This window comes from Cervus canadensis, chromosome 29, assembly GCF_019320065.1.
Source record: "Cervus canadensis isolate Bull #8, Minnesota chromosome 29, ASM1932006v1, whole genome shotgun sequence".
NCBI lineage: Eukaryota > Metazoa > Chordata > Mammalia > Artiodactyla > Cervidae > Cervus > Cervus canadensis.
This window is the reverse complement of record NC_057414.1, coordinates 24,182,830-24,201,695: the sequence shown is the minus strand read 5'-3', so window position 1 is coordinate 24,201,695 and position 18,866 is coordinate 24,182,830. Positions and strand designations below refer to the sequence as shown.

At 37.6% G+C, this 18,866-nt stretch overlaps 1 protein-coding gene across 5 annotated transcripts in view; it reads right to left on the bottom strand.

The window, feature by feature from the left end:
• UEVLD (UEV and lactate/malate dehyrogenase domains) overlaps positions 1-18,866 on the bottom strand; it is a 55,367-nt gene that overhangs the window by 21,030 nt on the left and 15,471 nt on the right. For 3 of the 5 annotated variants that reach the window (XR_006266467.1, XM_043452421.1, XM_043452419.1), the window contains exons 4-7: positions 12,935-13,098; positions 6,741-6,876; positions 5,929-6,047; positions 1,630-1,732 (exon numbers count right to left, since the gene is read on the bottom strand). Coding sequence is in view for 4 of the 5 variants with exons in the window: in XM_043452421.1 (XP_043308356.1) it covers positions 1,630-1,732; positions 5,929-6,047; positions 6,741-6,876; positions 12,935-13,098 (522 nt within the window). In the remaining variant the exon portion in view is untranslated. The remainder of the gene's footprint in view (positions 1-1,629; positions 1,733-5,928; positions 6,048-6,740; positions 6,877-12,934; positions 13,099-18,866) is intronic. The other 2 variants (XM_043452420.1, XM_043452422.1) reach the window with 2 other exon arrangements.

The window sequence follows — 18,866 nt, the reverse complement described above, 5'->3', positions numbered from 1 at the left end:
ACAAAAAGATCATTAAGGCAACTACTGTACTCTTTCCAGAGAAGGAAAATAAATCCATTGTATCTTACAGGGATCAAGAGACTTGCCATAACTACTATATCCAATGTTTATAACCTATAGGTACAATTTCAACTTTTCTGATCCACTGTGGTTCTTAGTACATTCAGGCTTGTGAAATCATATGCCTCACTATTTCACTTGGAAAATATGGTTAAGAAGACTGGAGACCTGCCTAAGGAAAGGCAAAGGAAAGCTAAGCAACTAGTAACATATTACAACCTGACTCTAGCTATAATCTGTTTTCTGAGACTAAACATTCTCTAGTTCAATGGTCTTCCAATTTTTTTGATCATGCATCCCTAGTAATAAAGTAATTTTAATCCCCAATCATATTTATATTCACCTACATATATATGTGTCTATACTAATATATTACATACATTGTTAAATAGATGCAAATCTTCTGAATTAAAAAGAGGAAATAAATATTACTTTTTAGCATTTTAAATTTCATTTATTAGTGATATAAGCTCTCATTTTGTTCCTGTTAAAATTCACTTTAACAATATATTTTTAGTGAAATCAATGTGAATTCAATTTTTTAAAAAAAAAGCCTTGGGTTAGCACCTTGCTATATACCAAGAGGTATATATTAATTCCCATTTTACAGATAATAAGATTGAACTTCAAGAGATTATATAATCTACCAAATGGCAAAACTAGTATGCAAACCCCAATCTGTCTAACTCTAAAAACAGTGTTATTAACCAATATATTATGAAAAAGGAAGCATTTAGAGAAAATAATTTATACTAAGGTGTGAGTCAGATACCAAGAATAAATCCTTCCAACCAATACGAATGTTATCTACTTATCTCTTATTAACATCATTAGTTGTAATCACTCTATCACTTAAGGTAAGTCCCTTAATTTATATGAATCTTAGTTTCCCAATATGTAAACTGAGGGACTTGGACTAGGTGATCTTTAAGATGCTTTCAGCATTAAAATTCTAGGACTCCACCAGCCCAGGTGGGATGCATGAGACAAGTGCTCGGGCCTGGTGCACTGGAAAGACCCAGAGGAATCGGGTGGAGAGGGAGGTGGGAGGGGGGATCGGGATGGGGAATACGTGTAACTCTATGGCTGATTCATATCAATGTATGACAAAACCCACTGCAATGTTGTGAAGTAATTAGCCTCCAACTAATAAAAAAAAAAAAAGAAGAAGAAAAATAAATAAATAAATAAAATAAAATTCTAGGACTCCAGGCAGAACAAAGAGAATTTTTAGGGCAGTGAAATACTGTTTGATACTATAATGGTAATACATCTTTGGTTTGTCCACATTCATAGAACACACAGACAAGAGTGAATCCTAATGTAAACTATGGCCTTTGGATGATAATGATGTGTCCAGGGAGGTTTGTCAATTGCACGACTCAGGTAGGGGACGTTGACCATGTAGAGCCTATGCATGTACAGGGCAGGAGGTGTACAGAAAACCTCTGTACCTTCTGCCCAACAGCACCCTGAACCTGAAACTGCCCTAAAAAATATAGTCTACAAAAAACTGACTCAAATACAGAGGCAAACAAGGCACAAATCTTTGAAGCAGAACAGCCAGACCTTTGCTGATCTCCACATTAGGCAGGTTGAAGATGTCAAGGTCCATCATCCCTCCTTTGGTCCCTTCTGAGAAGTCTAAAAGGACCAGTTTGTCTGCAATGCCCTGGACAGTGCAAAAAGAAAAAGAACAGTATTACACTGAACATGGCCAGTTATTCAGTTGAAACTTATTCAGAAATGAGAGCTAAAGAATGTGTTTGTGTGTGTGTGTGTGTGTGTGTGTGTCTGCTCAGGGCCTCAGTCGTGTCCAACTCTTTGTGACGCCATAGACTGTAGCCCGTTAGGCTTCTCTGTCCATGGAATTTTTCAGGTAAGAATACTGGAGCAAGTTGCCATTTCCTACTCTAGGGGATCTTCCCAACCTATATCGGTTGCATCTCCTGCATTGGCAGGTGGATTCGTTACCACTGCGCCACCTGGGAAGCCCAAAGAAGAACATACATAGGCCTTATCTACTCTCTTATGAAGGAAGTAACACAACAGCAATAAAAGGGATATGCAAGCAAGAAAACAATATCATGCACTTGAATGATGTGATCCTTTGGCTTAACTAAAAACTGTGTCTAACCCTTTTGATGAAAGTGAAAGAGGAGAGTAAAAAAGCCGGCTTAAAGCTCAACATTCAGAAAACTAAGATCATGGCATCTGGTCCCATCACTTCATGGCAAATATATGGGGAAACAGTGGCTGACTTTATTTTTCTGGGCTCCAAAATCACTGCAGATGGTGACTGCAGCCATGAAATTAAAAGACGCTTACTCCTTGGAAGGAAAGTTATGACCAACCTAAACAGCATATTAAAAAGCAGAGACAAAAAAATAAATAAATAAAAAGCAGAGACATTACTTTGTCAACAAAGGTCCATCTAGTCAAGGCTATGATTTTTCCAGTGGTCATGTATGGATGTGAGAGCTGGGCTATAAAGAAAGATGAGCACTGAAGAATTGATGCTTTTGAACTGTGGTGTTGGAGAAGACTCTTGAGAATCCCTTGGACTGCAAGGATATCCAACCAGTCCATCCTAAAGATCAGTTCCTGGGTGTACTGATGCTGAAGCTGAAGCTCCAATACCTTGGCCACCTGATGCGAAGAGCTGACTCATTTGAAAATACCCTGATGCTGGGAAAGATTGAGGGCATGAGGAGAAGGGGATGACAGAGGATGAGATGGTTGGATGACATCACCGATTCAATGGACATGGGTTTTGGTGGACTCTGGGAGTTGGTGATGGACAGGAAGGCCTGGCGTGCTGTGGTTCATGGGATCGCAAAGAGTCAGACACGACTGAGCAACTGAACTGAACTGACAGGGTTTAAACAGAAAGTCACAAATTGCAGGTTTCTTTTGATGGGATAATGAGTAATAAAGATGACATGGTGCACTCAATACGTTTGCTGTTGTTTTTGAGTTTGTTTTTGTTTTGTCATAACTTCCATTCTAAAGAATCTAGAGTGATTTTTTGGTCTATTTTAGCACCATTGGTCATTTAGCATTTGGTTATTTTAGCACCATTTGGTCATTTCTAGCATGAAAGTCAATATTAATGCCAAGTTTCTCTAAAGAAAACAAAAAAGGTAATAGACATAGAGCTAAAACAAAACCAATTATCATGCAGTTCTCTCTCCCAGAGATCTCATGGAAAATACTCCACATGCCGGTAGACAGCTCCCTGGGTGCCATGGTGGGTTGACTGTACACGACAGCAAAGAAATTCCTGAGAGTCAATTTACCTTTGTCAGAGTCCTTTTTCCAAAAAGTAAAGGACCTGAGCATCTCTCCTGACTTAGAGCTTCTCAACCTTTAAGAGGTCACCATTTAAAAGATCAGTGAGGCACACTGATCACGAGGGATATTTTTAAACTACAGATCTGGAACAGGGCCTGAGATTAGGCATTTCTAATAAGATCTCAGATGATGCCAGTGCCACACACTGGGTAGTAAGGATCTAGAATACAGGATCCATAAACAGACTGCCCAGCCTCAAACCCTGGCTCTTTTTATTAATAATATGATTTGGGGCAAATTGGGTAACCTCCCTATGCTCTGCTTTCTCCACTTGTCAAACGACAGTAATGATAGTACCTAAGTCATAAGGTTGTTATAAAAATGAATCAAGTGTTTAGATGAGTGCGGTACCTAGCAAACATTTAGTAAATGTTAGTTAGTGCCATTATTATGACTACTACTGCACTAGTTGCATACTGTTGCACTATTTGAATACTGTACCTCTTATCAAATTATTAACTATTTTCCTTTTGTTTTGCTTTTTTGGGGCCGCATGGGCATGTGGGATCTTTGTTCCCCAACCAAGGATCAAACTCGTACCTCTACATTGGAAGTGCAGAGTCTTAACCACTGGAATGCAAGGTAATTCCTCAGAATACTAATGTTTAAAAGGAAAAACAGAAAAAACTTTCCATCTAGACAGTACACAGTCTCACTGATAGTGAGACTTCTAACCATTAAATATGACTTTAAGGGGCCTTCTTGTGCCGTGCTGTGCTATGCTGGGTCGCTCAGTCGTGTCCAATTCTTTGTGACCCCATGGATTGCAGCCCACCAGGCTCCTCTGTCCATGCGATTCTCCAGGCAAGAATACTGGAGTGGGTTGCCATGCCCTCCTCCAGGGGATCTTCCCAACCCAGGGATCAGACCCAGGTCTCTCACATTGCAGGTGGATTCTTTACCATCTGAGCCACCAGGGAAGCCCAAGAATAAGGTAGCCTATCCCTTCTCCAGGTGATCTTCCTGACCCAGGAATCGAACCAGGGTCTCCTGCATTGCAGGAGGATTCTTTATCAACTGAGCTACCAGAGAAGCCCACTTACTACACTTACCAAAAGCAAGTAAAATCGATAAAACTCAGTTTTGTTAGGGATGCCAAAATGAGGTTGATGTATACATTATTATTAGCAGCATAAATTACTTCTGCCTGTTTGAAGAGCAATCTAGCAATATATAGTAAGTACCATAAAAACTATTCATGCCCTCTCACTCATAGTACTATTTCTGAGATTCTGTACACCTAAAAAAAAATTCAGACAAGAAAATAAGCAACTTCTAAGGCAATGTTTATAGAAATACTCTATTTAGTAACAAAAGATCTGCAAACATTTCAAATTCCAATTAAGAAGGAAGAGTGCATTCAGATGGTGGTTGGAGGAAATGAAACTATAATGTGCTACAAGTTAGCATATATTGTCCTGAATAGTCAGCTTTTAAAATCTTCTAGCTCCCTGGATACAATTTCACTCTTTGCTGAAGTAGAACCTACCTCCAAGACATAAGTAAATCTTAAATAGAAAGAGACAAATTTACACGTCAATCAATCAAATTTTAATAGAACAGAAACTCAAATACCAGCTACCAAACAAATATATCAAGGGAGAGCCACTCTATTTTGGGCTACATTGCTCAAATGACACAGACATGCTACCACCACGACACTGGGCCCGGGAGGGTCTTCTCAACTTCCCTGCTGCTGCCGCTGCTAAGTCGCTTCAGTCGTGTCCGACTCTGTGCGACCCCATAGACAGCAGCCCACCAGGCTCTGCCGTCCCTGGCATTCTCCAGGCAAGAACACTGGAGTGGGTTGCCATTTCCTTCTCCAATGCATGAAAGTGAAAAGGGAAAGTGAAGTCGCTCAGTCGTGTGGGACTCGTAGCGACCCCATGGACTGCAGCCCACCAGGCTCTTCCGTCCATGGGATTTTCCAGGCAAGAGTACTGGAGAGGGTTGCCATTGCCTTCTCCTCTGGAGGGAGATTTAAGCCTTTCTAAAAATAATTTATATAGAAAAGATCCAGTAAAAAAGGATTGATGAAAAAATAGACATATCTCAGACCACTATAAAATAATCAAATCAGGAACTATGATCCTAAAAGAAAGTGGAGTAATTACACAAGAAAAGGCAATTTAAAAAAATGTTAATTTTAGAAAGAGCTAAATTAAGTATTATATTAAATAAGAGTTTAATTAAAGCAGCATGACTCAGAAAACACAAAAGCATTTGTGACTAAGTCAGATGAGTGTCAACCTGAGGTTCCCTTGGATTAGGATGATGAGCCCATTGTTCAAACCAGGTTTTCAAAGCCTAGTCCATGTCTAACTACTAATTATGAAACAATATTACTAATGACAGCTTTCAGCTATTTTTTTGTCAACTTACTAAATATATTTTAAGGCAAAATGAGGTTTTCCCACATGACAAAATAAAGCCATTATTTCCTGAGTGTTAAAACAGAAACTGCCTAAAAGTGTAGCAATATGACGTGTATTTATAACCACTATGCTTACGTACTTTGGCTGAAATTGCTAATGTGCAGGCAATTCCCAATTCTCCACCTCCAACCACGGTAATTTTATTGACTGTTTTATTCTCACGATTTGCCCAGTTCTTTGAATTTATATCTGAGACACCTAAAAAGAAAAGTAGATTATCATAATTTTAAAATAATATCAAAAGTCTTTTTAGCATTAAAAAAATACCAAACTTTAATAACTTGGACAGAAAAGATGGTACTAGGCACTCCATACAAGCATTCAAAAATATTTTTGAACAAATGAAATGCAAGGAAGAATCTCATATTAAATATTTTGCTAGAGGATACCACTTTTAAAAGAAAATGTCTTTTTAAGCTTTAAGAAAATAGGATTTCCATAATTTTGAAAAAAATTGTGACTCTTACTGCTCTAGTCTAAAATGCAAAAAAATGTTTAAAACTTACTAAATTGTTGCAAGCATGGTTATTTTCCTTTGTCCTCAATGAAAAACAATGAGAATCACAGATTCTCTGGTCCAATATACTGAACAAGGCAAAAAGCTACATATACATATAATGAAAAAGGTTTGGGATCATTAATATTTATCAAGTGGTTTTGAACAAATTATTTTATCTGTCAGGATAAAATTAATCTTTTACATTTTAAGAAACCATATTAATTGGAACTATATGGTAATACCCTATGATAAATACATGGGAATTTTTTAATCCAACACAATTATGTATATATATAAGCATGTATTTATTTACAGAAATCAAGTAGAAGAGAATAAAGGATATTAGTGAGAAACTGTAAACTCATAACGCTATTATTAACAAAAATACAAACCTTCAGTAATTTTTGCAATATAGGCTAGCAAGTCTACCTGCCGTGCCTCGTCAGATGATGACAGAGAATACAGGGGAAGTTCCTCTTGAAATTTGGCAATCATTTCTTTAATTAATCCAACAATGACAGATTTAGGCTACAGAAAGCACAAAGGGAAAAGTTATACAAAAATTTTGCTAAGGAATACTACCTTATTAATCTACACATTGTTAGAGGTAGCCAAAAGAATACTGCATAATGCTCTCATTTTTGGAAAACCCATAAAAACCTATACAAAAATTAGATAGTACTTTTAACTGAAAAACTTAATTCTTTTAATTAAAAAATACAGGGAGAAATGCTAAAACCACATCTCCAAAAAGTGCAACAACAGCATAAATGTGTTTACTAGTAGAGTACCTATATGTGGGAAGTCTTGTCTATCTACCTTTTAAAAATTTTTTTATTTTTAAATAACTGCAGATTTACAGAAAAGCTGGCAAAAAAAATAGTACAAAGAATTTTCATATGTTCTTCACTCAGATTGCTCAAATTTTAACGTTTTATCACATGTGCTTCCTCAGTGCCTTTTCCTCTATTTTCTGAACCAACAGAGAATAAACTGAAGCTACGATACCCCTTCACCCCAAATACTTGAGCATATATTTCCTAAAAGAAAAAACAAAACACTCCTATACAGCCACAATCAAATTAGAAAATTAATGCTTATAAAATATTTATCTAATCCATTACTGCTTATTTGAACTGGTAAAACAACCTTAATGAGAACTCTGAGCTTCAGTATTATTAGCAATATAATATGAATAATAAATTCCAATAAATATGAGAAACAAATGAGCTAATGTATGCAAATTATGTTGTGAGTGTAAAACATACATTTATTATTATTATAAGGAATACTTAAAGTGGTTTGCTCATTTTAAAAATTGCTTAATTCTTCGATCTGAGTTTCACTCTTTATAAAGACAAAGATGCCATTAGAATAAAAATACTCAAATACTTTCAAAGACCAAGCAGATAATATAATACGTGAAGTTGTCAAGTGTAAGAAAATTTGGGGAGATGGTCATTGTAGCAAATTGGAAAGAGTACATGTACAGTCACTCAAACTTATATTAAGAACATAACAAAACAAAGCAAAACAAAACCTCTTTGCTGTCCAAACAAAATTCTGTAGGCCTAATGCTGCACACTGACTCTCTTGGGGAAAACATCTGCAATCCTTAGCCTAGGTGACCTCCAGATTCCTTCTAGCTCCAAAACACTATGTAATCATATTAATACTATACAATTTCAATTGCATGTGGGTCTTCATGCAGTACTTTTAAAATCATAACTCATACTTTTTTGAAGTGAAATACAGCTGATTTACAATGTGGTGTTAATTTCAGGAATACAGCAGAGTGAATCAGATATAGATATATAGATACACAGATTATAGACATAAGTATAGCTATCTATCTAGTCTCTTTCAGATGCCTTTCATTATAGCCTATTACAAGATATTGAAATATAGGGCTTTCCTGGTGGCTCAGTGGTAAACAATCTGCCTGCCGATGCAGGAGACACGGGTTCAATCCCTGATCCGGTAAGGCCCACATGCCGGGGAGCAACTGAGCACATGTCACAACTACTGAGCCGTGCTCTAGAGCTCGGGAGCTGCAACTACTGACCACAAGACACAACTACTGAAGTCCACACGCTCTCGAGCCTGTGCTACGCAACGAGAGAAGACACCACGATGAGAAGCTCGTGCCCTGCAGCTAGAGAGTAACCACTGTATTAATGAAGACCCAGCACAGCCAAAGATGAACAAATAAATAAACATTAAAAAAAGGATACTGAATATAGTTCTCTGTGCTATCCCGTAGATCTTTTTAATCTATTTTATTCATGTATTTTTATTTTTTGGCCACATGGCGCTACATGTGGGATCTTAATTCCCTGAACCACATACCATGCATTGGAAGCACAGAGTCTTAACCATTGGACCACTGGGGAAGTCTCTACGTATTTTATATTTAATAGTGTGTATCTGTTCATCCCAAACCCCTAATTTATCCCTCCACTCCCCCTAAATGTAATTCTTCTAAACAGGGCCATTTAAATAATGTATCTTCTTTAAGACTAGTTTTGGCTTATAATAGAGGTTCAGAAGAGTAAAGTGAAATCAACACTCTCTGAACTGAAACCAAGCACAACCTCGACTAGATTATAGGACTACCTCTGAGTATTTATTAAACTAACTATGAAAAGAGATGCCAGAGTAAACCAGAAAGAAGAAATAGGGAAGAGAAGTTCACACAACAGGGCACAGATGTAAAAAAAAAATAAGTTTTTTGTTTAAAAGAGAGTAAAAATAGATGAAAGAGATAGAGAATTCAAAAATGAAGAAATATACATGGTAAATAAATACATGATAAGATTTCAATTTTTCAAGTAACCAAAAAACTAAGTATTAAGGTTAAGACATCAATTTTGTCCTTCCAACTAACAAATTTTTATCATGCCCTAGAGAAAACCACTAGACCATTCAGGTATGACCTAAGTCAAATCCCTTATGATTATTCAGTGGAAGTGACAAATAGATTCAAGGGATTTATCTGATAGACAGAATGCCTGATGAACCATGGATGGAGGTTGGTGACACTGCACAGGAGGCAGTGATCAACACCATCCCCAAGAAAAAAAAAATGCAAAAAGGCAAAATGGTTCTCTGAGGAGGCCTTACAAATAGCTGGGAAAAGAAGAGAAACGAAAGGCAAAGGAGAAAAGGAAAGATACAAGCATCTGAATGCAGAGTTCCAAAGAATAGCAAGGGGAGAAAAGAAAGCCTTCCTCAATGATCAATGCAAAGAAATAAAGCAAAACAATAGAACGGGAAAGACTAGAGATAAGAAAGACTATCTCTTCAAGAAAATGAGAGACAACAAGAGAATATTTCATGCAAAGATGGGCACAATAAAGGACAGAAATGATATGGACCTAACAGAAGCAGAAGATATTAAGAAGAGGTGGCAAGAATACACAGAAGAACTGTACAAAAAAGATCTCCATGACCCACAATGCCACGATGGTGTGATCACTCACCTAGAGCCAGCCAGACAACCCGGAACGCAAAGTCAAGTGGGCCTTAGGGAGCATCACTATGAACAAAGCTAGTGGAAGTCATGCAATTCCAGTTGAGCTATTTCAAATCCTAAAAGATGATGCTGTTAAGGTACTGCACTTAATATGCCAGCAAATTTGGAAAACTCAGCAGTAGCCACAGGACTGGAAAAGGTTAGTTTTCATTCCAATCCCAAAGAAAGGCAATGCCAAAGAATGCTCAAACTACCGCACAATTGCACTCATCTCACACACTAGCAAAGTAATGCTCAAAATTCTCCAAGCCAGGCTTCAACAGTACATGAAACGAGAACTTCCAGACATTCAAGCTGGATTTAGAAAAGGTGGAGGAACCAGGGATCAGATTACCAACATCCACTGGATCATCGAAAAAGCAAGAGCGTTCCGGGGAAACATCTACTTCTGCTTTACTGACTATGCCTTTATTTTTATTGACTAAAGCCTTTGATCGTGTGGATCAAAACAAACTGAAAAATTCTTAAAGAGATGGGACTACCAGACCACCTTACCTACCTCCAGAGAAATTTGTATGCCAGTCAAGAAGCAAGTTAGAACTGGACATGGAAAAACAGACTGGTTCCAAATCAGGAAAGGAGTATGTCAAGGCTATATATTGTCACACTGCTTATTTAACTTACATACAGAGTACATCATGAGAAATGCCGGGCTGGATGAAGCACAATCTGGAACCAAGATTACTGGAAGAAATATCAGTAACTTCAGATACGTAGATGACACCACCTTTATGGCAGAAAGTGAAGAAGAACTAAAGAGCCTCTTGATGAATGTAAAAGAGGAGAGTGAAAAAGCTGGCCTAAAACTCAACATACAGAAAACTAAGATCATGGCATCCGGTCCCATCACTTCATGGCAAATAGATGGGGAAACAATGGAAACAATGAGAGACTTTACTTTGGGGGGCTCCAAAATCACTCCAGATGGTGAATGAAGCCAAGAAATTAAAAGACGCTTGCTGCTTGGAAGAAAAGCTATGACCAACCTAGACAGAATATTATAAAGCAGAGACATTACTTTGCCAACAAAGGTACATCTAGTCAAGGCTATGGTTTTTCCAGTAGTCATGTATGGATGTGAGAGTTGGACCATAAAGAAAGTTGAGCACCAAAGAATTGATGCTTTTGAACTATGGTGTTAGAGAAGACTCTTGAGAATCCTTTGGACTGCAAGGAGATCCAACCAGTCCATCCTGAAGGAAATCAGTCCTGAATATTCATTGGAAGGACTGATGCTGAAGCTGAAACTCCAATACTTTGGCCACCTGATGCGAAGAACTGACTCATTGGAAAAGACCCTGATGCTGGGAAAGACTGAAGGCAGGAGGAGAAGGGGCCGATAGAGGATAAGATGGTTTGGAAGGCATCACTGACTTGATGGATATGAGTTTGAGCAAGCTCCAGGAGTTGGTGATAGACAGGGAAGCCTGGCATGTTGCAGTCCATGGGGTCGCAAAGAGGCAGACACAACTGAGCAACTGAACTGAACTGAATTCATCACATTTAACTGGTAATTTTATTATTTAAATCACCAAGCAATGCAAAAAATCTACAAGTTCATCAAGTAAACTCCCCACCTAAACTCCACTACTGACAATTTGGTGCGCATCTTTTCCTTTTCTTATTCTTTTTCTTCTTTTTAGAAGTTTTCTTTATATGAAAAATATAGAAAACCGTAAAACAAAGTGAAATGAATCCACAGTTGCACACCCTTTTACAGTACATATATAAAATAAGAAGTGATAATTCTAATACCACCCTATACTTCAACCTCACTCCTCTCTATCATCCCTGTCCTACAACTTTCTCAGTATATACAAATATATTATAAATTATCTTGTCATAAAAGTTTTACTTACAAAAATGAGAGCATATTCTATATTCATAATAAATAACAATAATAATAATAAATGAACCATAGGGATAAGCCAAAGCTTGTTTTGTTTTAAATATAATACCTTCTTTCATAGCACCCTTTAGAGCAAGGGTTCTATAAACCAGATACCCTCCTCCACTGATTTCTATTAATGGCAGAATCATAAGATTGTGTCTACTTCTTGGAAGCCAATTTGGGAAAATATAAGAATAGCCTTCAAAACATTTTAAAACTTTGATCCAATAATTCCATTCCTAGAGATTTATCATTAGAAAATTACTAAAGATTTATAAGATGTACAAACATTGTATATTTACAAATATTTATATTTAAGGATGCTCATCATTAAATTTCTAACAAAGCAATTTACAAATATATCATGCAATATCCTAATGCTGGATCATCAGGCAACCATTTAAAAACCATGTGTTTTGAAAATACTGTCTAATATGGAAAAACGCTCATTATAGTGATAGATGAAATATGTAGAATGCATAATCTGAGGGTTTCTTTTTGCTTTGTGTTTTAAACCTGGGCCATATTCTTTTTATTTTTCTACTTTTATTTATCTATTTATTTGGCCGTGTCTCATGGCACACAGGATTAGTGCCCTGAAACTGTGCTCCCTGCAGTGGAAGCTTGGAGTCTTATCCACTGGACCACCAGGGAAGTCCTTGTGAGGGCTTATAAAATATATAAACTAGTTTCATGCATCATTGGGGTGAATTTTTAAAACAACACTCAGTTAAAACAAGGCATGTAATAGAAGATTATATACAATATGATTAAATTTACGTAAAGGTTAAAAACAGGCAAAGCTACATATAAATACACCTATTACACAAGAATCTTTACTGGGGATGACTAGGAAATAATGCCTCAATATTTTGCTAGTAGCTCTTCATTTGCTTTATCAAACAGCAAATGACTGCAAAAAGACAAGGAGTAAACAATGGTTGGCTCCCAGACCTGGAGAGAGTAGATCCAAGCAGGCTGCTGTCAGCAGGGTTCTGGGACGTGGGTGACCCCCAGGGAGTTCAATTTCAAATTATGTTTAAAGACCATAAGAAGAGTATCATTGAAAGAAAATTCAGTAACTTATTTGTACCATTAGTATCAAAGATAAACATTCAGAAAAATAAAAATTTTCAAAAGAAAATCCAAATTGATCTTACATGGCTCCAGTTTTGGAGATAGGGCAAGTATATTCTGCCTTGAGCATCCACATGCTTTCCAACTAAGATTCCCATATTTGCAGTTGGCTTTAAGAAGCAAATGGGGGGAGCAAAAGGGTGAGAATCCAAAATCCACAAACGAATAGGTATGTTATATGTATTACCTATTTGAGACAAAACAAACACATCTTCAAACAATAATGAAAAGCACACATATTATATTTATGGTATAGCTACGTGACATTTCAAGACACAAGTCTAGTCAAACTTATAGGTAAAGGATTTATGTAAACTGAGGCCTATTTCCCTATATTCATCCACATTGGAAATATGTTTCCATTAAAGCACCAGTATAACATTTGAGGAAAATTAATCAAGACAATGGCCAGCTTATTCAATTCAATTCAGTAAATATTTATAGGACCTACTGTACTAGGAGTATGGGATACAACTTTTCTCTATATAACATTCTTTGCTCCACCCAAGTTATTTGTCTACAAGTCTATTTCCCCTTTAACACTATAAACGTCTAGAGGTGATTATATATTATTCATTTCCATGTTCCCTACTACAGTGTCTAACATATTGGATGCTCAATAAAAGTTTCTTATATAAATAATGAATGAATGAACAAATGAAAGATGAATTTGAGACTAGCCCTCAAGTTGCTCATTAATTAAAGATACTGTAACATACAAGCTGGGTTAGATACACAGAACTCAACAGCTGAAAATAACCTTAACAGCCACCTTGTTCAGTGGCTCTTAAATTTTAGTGCACTGAGATAGGAACCCAAGTGGAAGATCTTCCATGTACATGTACCATGTAATGTGCTACATAACCATGTACATCATGCCTCATTTCAGTTCAGTTCAGTTGCTCAGGCACGTCCTACTCTTTGTGACCCCATGGACTGCAGGACGCCAGGTCTCCCTGTCCATCCCCAACTCCAAGAGCTTACTCAAACTCATGTCCATTGAGTCAGTGACGCCATCCAACCATCTCATCCTCTGTCGTCCCCTTCTCCTCCCACCTTTGCCAGCATCAGCGTCTTTTCTAGTGAGTCAATTCTTCACATCAGGTGCAAGAGCCAAAATCTCTGATTGCTTTGGTTCAGAGGAAGCCCAAAGCTAAACTCAAGTGCAAAAACTAACCTTAAACTAGAAATCTGATCAATTACCTTAACCCTTCTATTGGATCTCCCAATATTTGTTCCTGCTTTTATAGTCTTACTGCATATGTTTTTTCAATGTATTTCAAACATGGCTGCTCAGGAGCAAGAATGCCTAGGTTCAAATCCTAGTTCCACACATTACTAGCTATAGGATTTTAGGCAAGTTACTTAACTTCTCTGTGCCTCAATTCCTTCCTCTACAAAAAAGAGTAATAAAAGCTCCTACTTCATAGGATTGTTGTAAGGATAAAATCAGTTAAGGTACATAAAATGCTTAGAATAGTACATGACATGGTTAAGTACCACGTTTTGCTCAGTTGCTAAGTCATGTCTGACTCTGCGACCACATGGACTACAGTCTGCCAGGCTTTTCTGTCCATGGGATGCCAGGTAAGAATACTGAAGTGGGTTACCATTTCCTTCTCCAGGAGATCCTCCCAACCCAGAGACTGAACCCGCAATTCCTGAATTGGCAGGAGGATTCTTTACTACCAAGCCACCTGGGAAGCACAGTTAAGTACCATGATGGTTTGGCAATTTTTAAAATTGTCTTCAAACCCATTTTGGAAATAAGCAAGGTATAAATAAAAAGTTTTCTCCTCTACTGAAGAAATCTTTTCTCACTAAGGAAATCCTCTGTTTTTTTCATCTTGCTTCCTTCTCTCCTAACCACAATGATACTCAGCTCTGCCTGTGTATTAGAAACTCTTTAGGAACTGTGAAATATACCAATACCCAATCCTTGCCCCCCAAGTTTATGATTCAATGGGACCAGGTCTGGACAACATTTTTCAAAAGCTTCCCATGTAATTCTAAAGGACTGAAAGTCAGTATATAATAGAAATGTCATGGTATGATTTTTACTATTTTATATCAGCAGTTCTCAGAACTATATTCCTCTTCTAACTTTATCGAAGTATTTTATTTTTATTTATTTATTTATTTATTTTTAAAGTATGATGTGTTTATTTGGCTGTTCTGAATCTTAGTTGCAGTTTGTGGAATCTAGTTCCCTGACCAGGGAATGAACCTGGGCCCCCTATAATGGGAGTGTGGAGTCTTAGCCACTGGACCACCAGGGAAGTCCTATCGAAGTATTTTAAAATTTTGTTTTTATTTGGGTATAACTGACATATAACATATTTGCTTCAGGTAGACAACATGATGATTCAACATTTGTATATACTGGAAAATAATCGCCACAAGTCTAGTTACACCAGTCAGCATACACGGTATCTAAGTACTTACAGTATGGGAACAGACACAGCTGTTGGTCCAAAGTTAACTTTATGATTATAAAGTCATGTGATCACAGCACCATAAAATGACTGACAAGTACTGAGACACATCGCCACATTCCTCCAGAATTCACTCCAACATTATATACTCCAGACCAGTGTTTTTCAAATGCTGGTCACAATCAATAGCTTGGGAAATTAATTTAGTGGACTGCAAACAATAAAATTTTTAAATGGAATCAAACAGAAAAATACAATGGCAGGTAGTATGGAATTTCAGTTATATACAAGTGTTGACTGAAGTTAACATATGCAAGTATTTCTCATTGTGGGTCACAATCAAACATTTAAAAGCCACTCTTTAGGCCATGCAACATTTTTGTTTTGGAGTGGTAGTCCTAATCTCAATGGAGCCGTTTTCTAATGTTAATCACTACCCTTTAAAGAAAAGGAAACTAGTATCTACTGAAGTTATCTTCCTGGTTGATCAAGGTTCTGCTGCCTCCATCAATGCCCCTCCCCAGCCGCATTTATGCATTTTAATATCACACGCATGACAAAGCATGTGTGAGCCTGATTTCCAAGGCATCTGGTCCCATCACTTCATGGCAAACAGATGGGGAAACAGTGGCTGACTTATTTTGGGCTCCAAAATCACTGCAGATGGTGACTGCAGCCATGAAATTAAAAGACATTTGCTCTTTGAAAGAAAAGTTATGACCAACCTAGAAAGCATATGAAAAAGCAGAGACATTACTTTGCCAACAAAGGTCGGTCTAGTCAAAGTTACGGTTTTTCCAGTAGTCATGTATGGATGTGAGAGTTGTACTATAAAGAAAGTTGAGCACCAAAGAATTGATGCTTTTGAACTGTGGTGCTGGAAAAGACTCTTGAGAGTCCCTTGGTTTGCAAGGAGATCCAACCAGTCCATCCTAAAGGAAATCACTCCTGAATATTCATTGGAAGGACTGATGCTGAAGCTGAAACTCCAATACTTTGGCCACCGGATGCAAAGAGCTGACTCATTTGACAAGATCCTGATGCTGGGAAAGATTGAAGGTGGGAAGAGAAGGGGACAACAGGGGATGAGATGGCTGGATGACATCACGGACTCAATGGATATGAGTTTGAGTAAACTCTGGGAGTTGGTGATGGACAGGGAGGCCTGGCGTGCTGCAGTCCACGGGGTCGCAAAGAGTCGGACATGACTTAGCGACTGAACTGAACTGAGCTTGTAAGATTTCACTACTGGTATTCTCTGTGCCCTTCTTCTTTCTCATTCCTTTGTGTCAGCAAATGCCCTGCCTCCTAGACTGCCCATTTACTTTCAGTAATTCATTACCCAAGATTCAGAACTCCTGGTAAAGTCCTAGGATTTAAAGTAATTATATCATAAGAAAATAATTTGAGTTAGCTGTAAATAAAGTTCAGATGGGTATGATACACATCTCTAAAGAATGGGTGAATGAAGAAAAAGTGTATCACAACCTTGACACAATCTGGAGGGATAAGAAATAATCCAAAATATTTCTACAGGTATATATTAGGAAATATCAACAGAAGATTCACTTGGGGAATAGGACTGGGTAATGGGAGGTTAGATATAATTAACCTCATCTTTTCTCAACTGTTTGAATTTTTTTAGCATGAACATTTGTATTTTTTAAAATTATATTTTATTTTGACAAGACTTGGCCTCTATTTTTAACTTTTGTATTTATTTATTTTCGGCTGTGCTGGGTCTCTCTTGCTGTACAGCTTTTCTCTAATTGCTGTGAGCGGCTGCAGCGCACAGGCTTCTCAGTGAGGTGGCTTCTCCTAGAGCACGGGCTCTAGGGCGTGTGGTCTTCAATAGCTGTGCCACACGGGCTCACTAGTTCCCAGACTCTGGAACACAGGCTCAACAGTTGCAGGGCATGGGCTTAGCTGTCCTCAGCATGTGGGATCTTCCCCGATGAGGCATCAAACCTGTGTCTCCCACATTGGCAGGTGGATTCTTGACCACTGAGCTGCCAGGGAAGCCCAGTATGTATTACTACACTAACAAAACTAGTAACCAGAAGACAGCAACAAAGGCAAAGAAATAATAATGGGCAACATTTAACTGGGCACTTACTACGTGCCAGGAACTGTAAAAGCCAAGAGATTTACTTAAAAGTAGTGCATTTAATCCTCAAAATTCTAGTTAGGCTCTTCCCTTGGCCCACTTTACAGACAAGAAAGATAATACACTCTGACCTCCTCCTATCAGCTTAGAAATAACTGGTGTGCATCAAAAGGAGTTGATATAATTCTAGTCAAAAGCAAAAGGGAAAAAAAGGGTGTACTACAAAATGAAAACATATTGCATTACTACCTTGGAATTACTACCAGCATAAGAATCAATGACTCCACAGCTCCAGGAAGACGCAGAGAGCCAACGAGTGACATTTTAAGATAACTTTTATGCCCTCTTGTTACCTCCCTACATGATTTAACAAGCAATGATTCATTTAAATCCGTAAGTTCCTCTGTCGATATGCAACTACCCTTGAAATCACAGGGGATGCTAAGAACTATGAAATCAGTCAATCAATCCATCATAATTAAGAATTAATTACAGGTAAGTTAGTGATTATTTTTTTCTTTTTGGGCCAATACTTAACTATTCTAACCTGTCAGGACATCTGAAAATATGTTGCCTTTTTTTGAGTTTTAATGGGCTCTTGTGTTTTAAAAATTTCCTATTGGAGTTCTAAGTTCCAGTCTGATAACCAGCTGTGTGGGCTCAGGTAAACCACGTGATCAGGACTCAGTTTCACCTGTAGAGTGGGGATAATGCTACATCATACAGAGGGAAAGGAAGGGGAACAAAACATGCAATGGGAAAAAAGGTGGAACCCCTGAAGTTCGCTATGGAAGGCAGAGTAAACTCTCCACAAGCACACGCTCATGTCTGTCTGGATCACTTCTGGTCCGGGGAATGAAGATTCCACAAGCTACGTGGTGTGGCCAAAAAAATAAATTAATTAAAAATAAATAATTACTTAATTAAAAATCAACCAGCTTTTTAGAATGTTCTTTAAAAAGCACTTTGAGAATGTTATGGAACCAAACCTCAAAACCTAGCAGGGTGGTGGGCAGACAGCTGACATTCAATAAATAAATATCCACTGAACTGAAATGAATTTGTTGATATTAACACCTAGGCCTTCCTTCTCTGGGACAGCATTCTGCTATATCCAGTAAGGTTCAGTATAGGTTATATACATTTTAAGTGAGGGAATTCCCTGCCAGTCCAGTGGTTAGGACTCCAAGCTTCCATTGCTGGGGGCCAGGATTTGATTCCTGGTCCAGGGAATGAAGATTCCACAAGCTACGTAGTGTGGCCAAAAAAATAAATTAATTAAAAATAAATAATTACTTAATTAAAAATCAACCAGCTTTTTAGAATGTTCTTTAAAAAGCACTTTGAGAATGTTATGGAACTAAACAAATACAAGTTCTAATTAAATTGCTCTTTTAGAAAATTCCCACATTT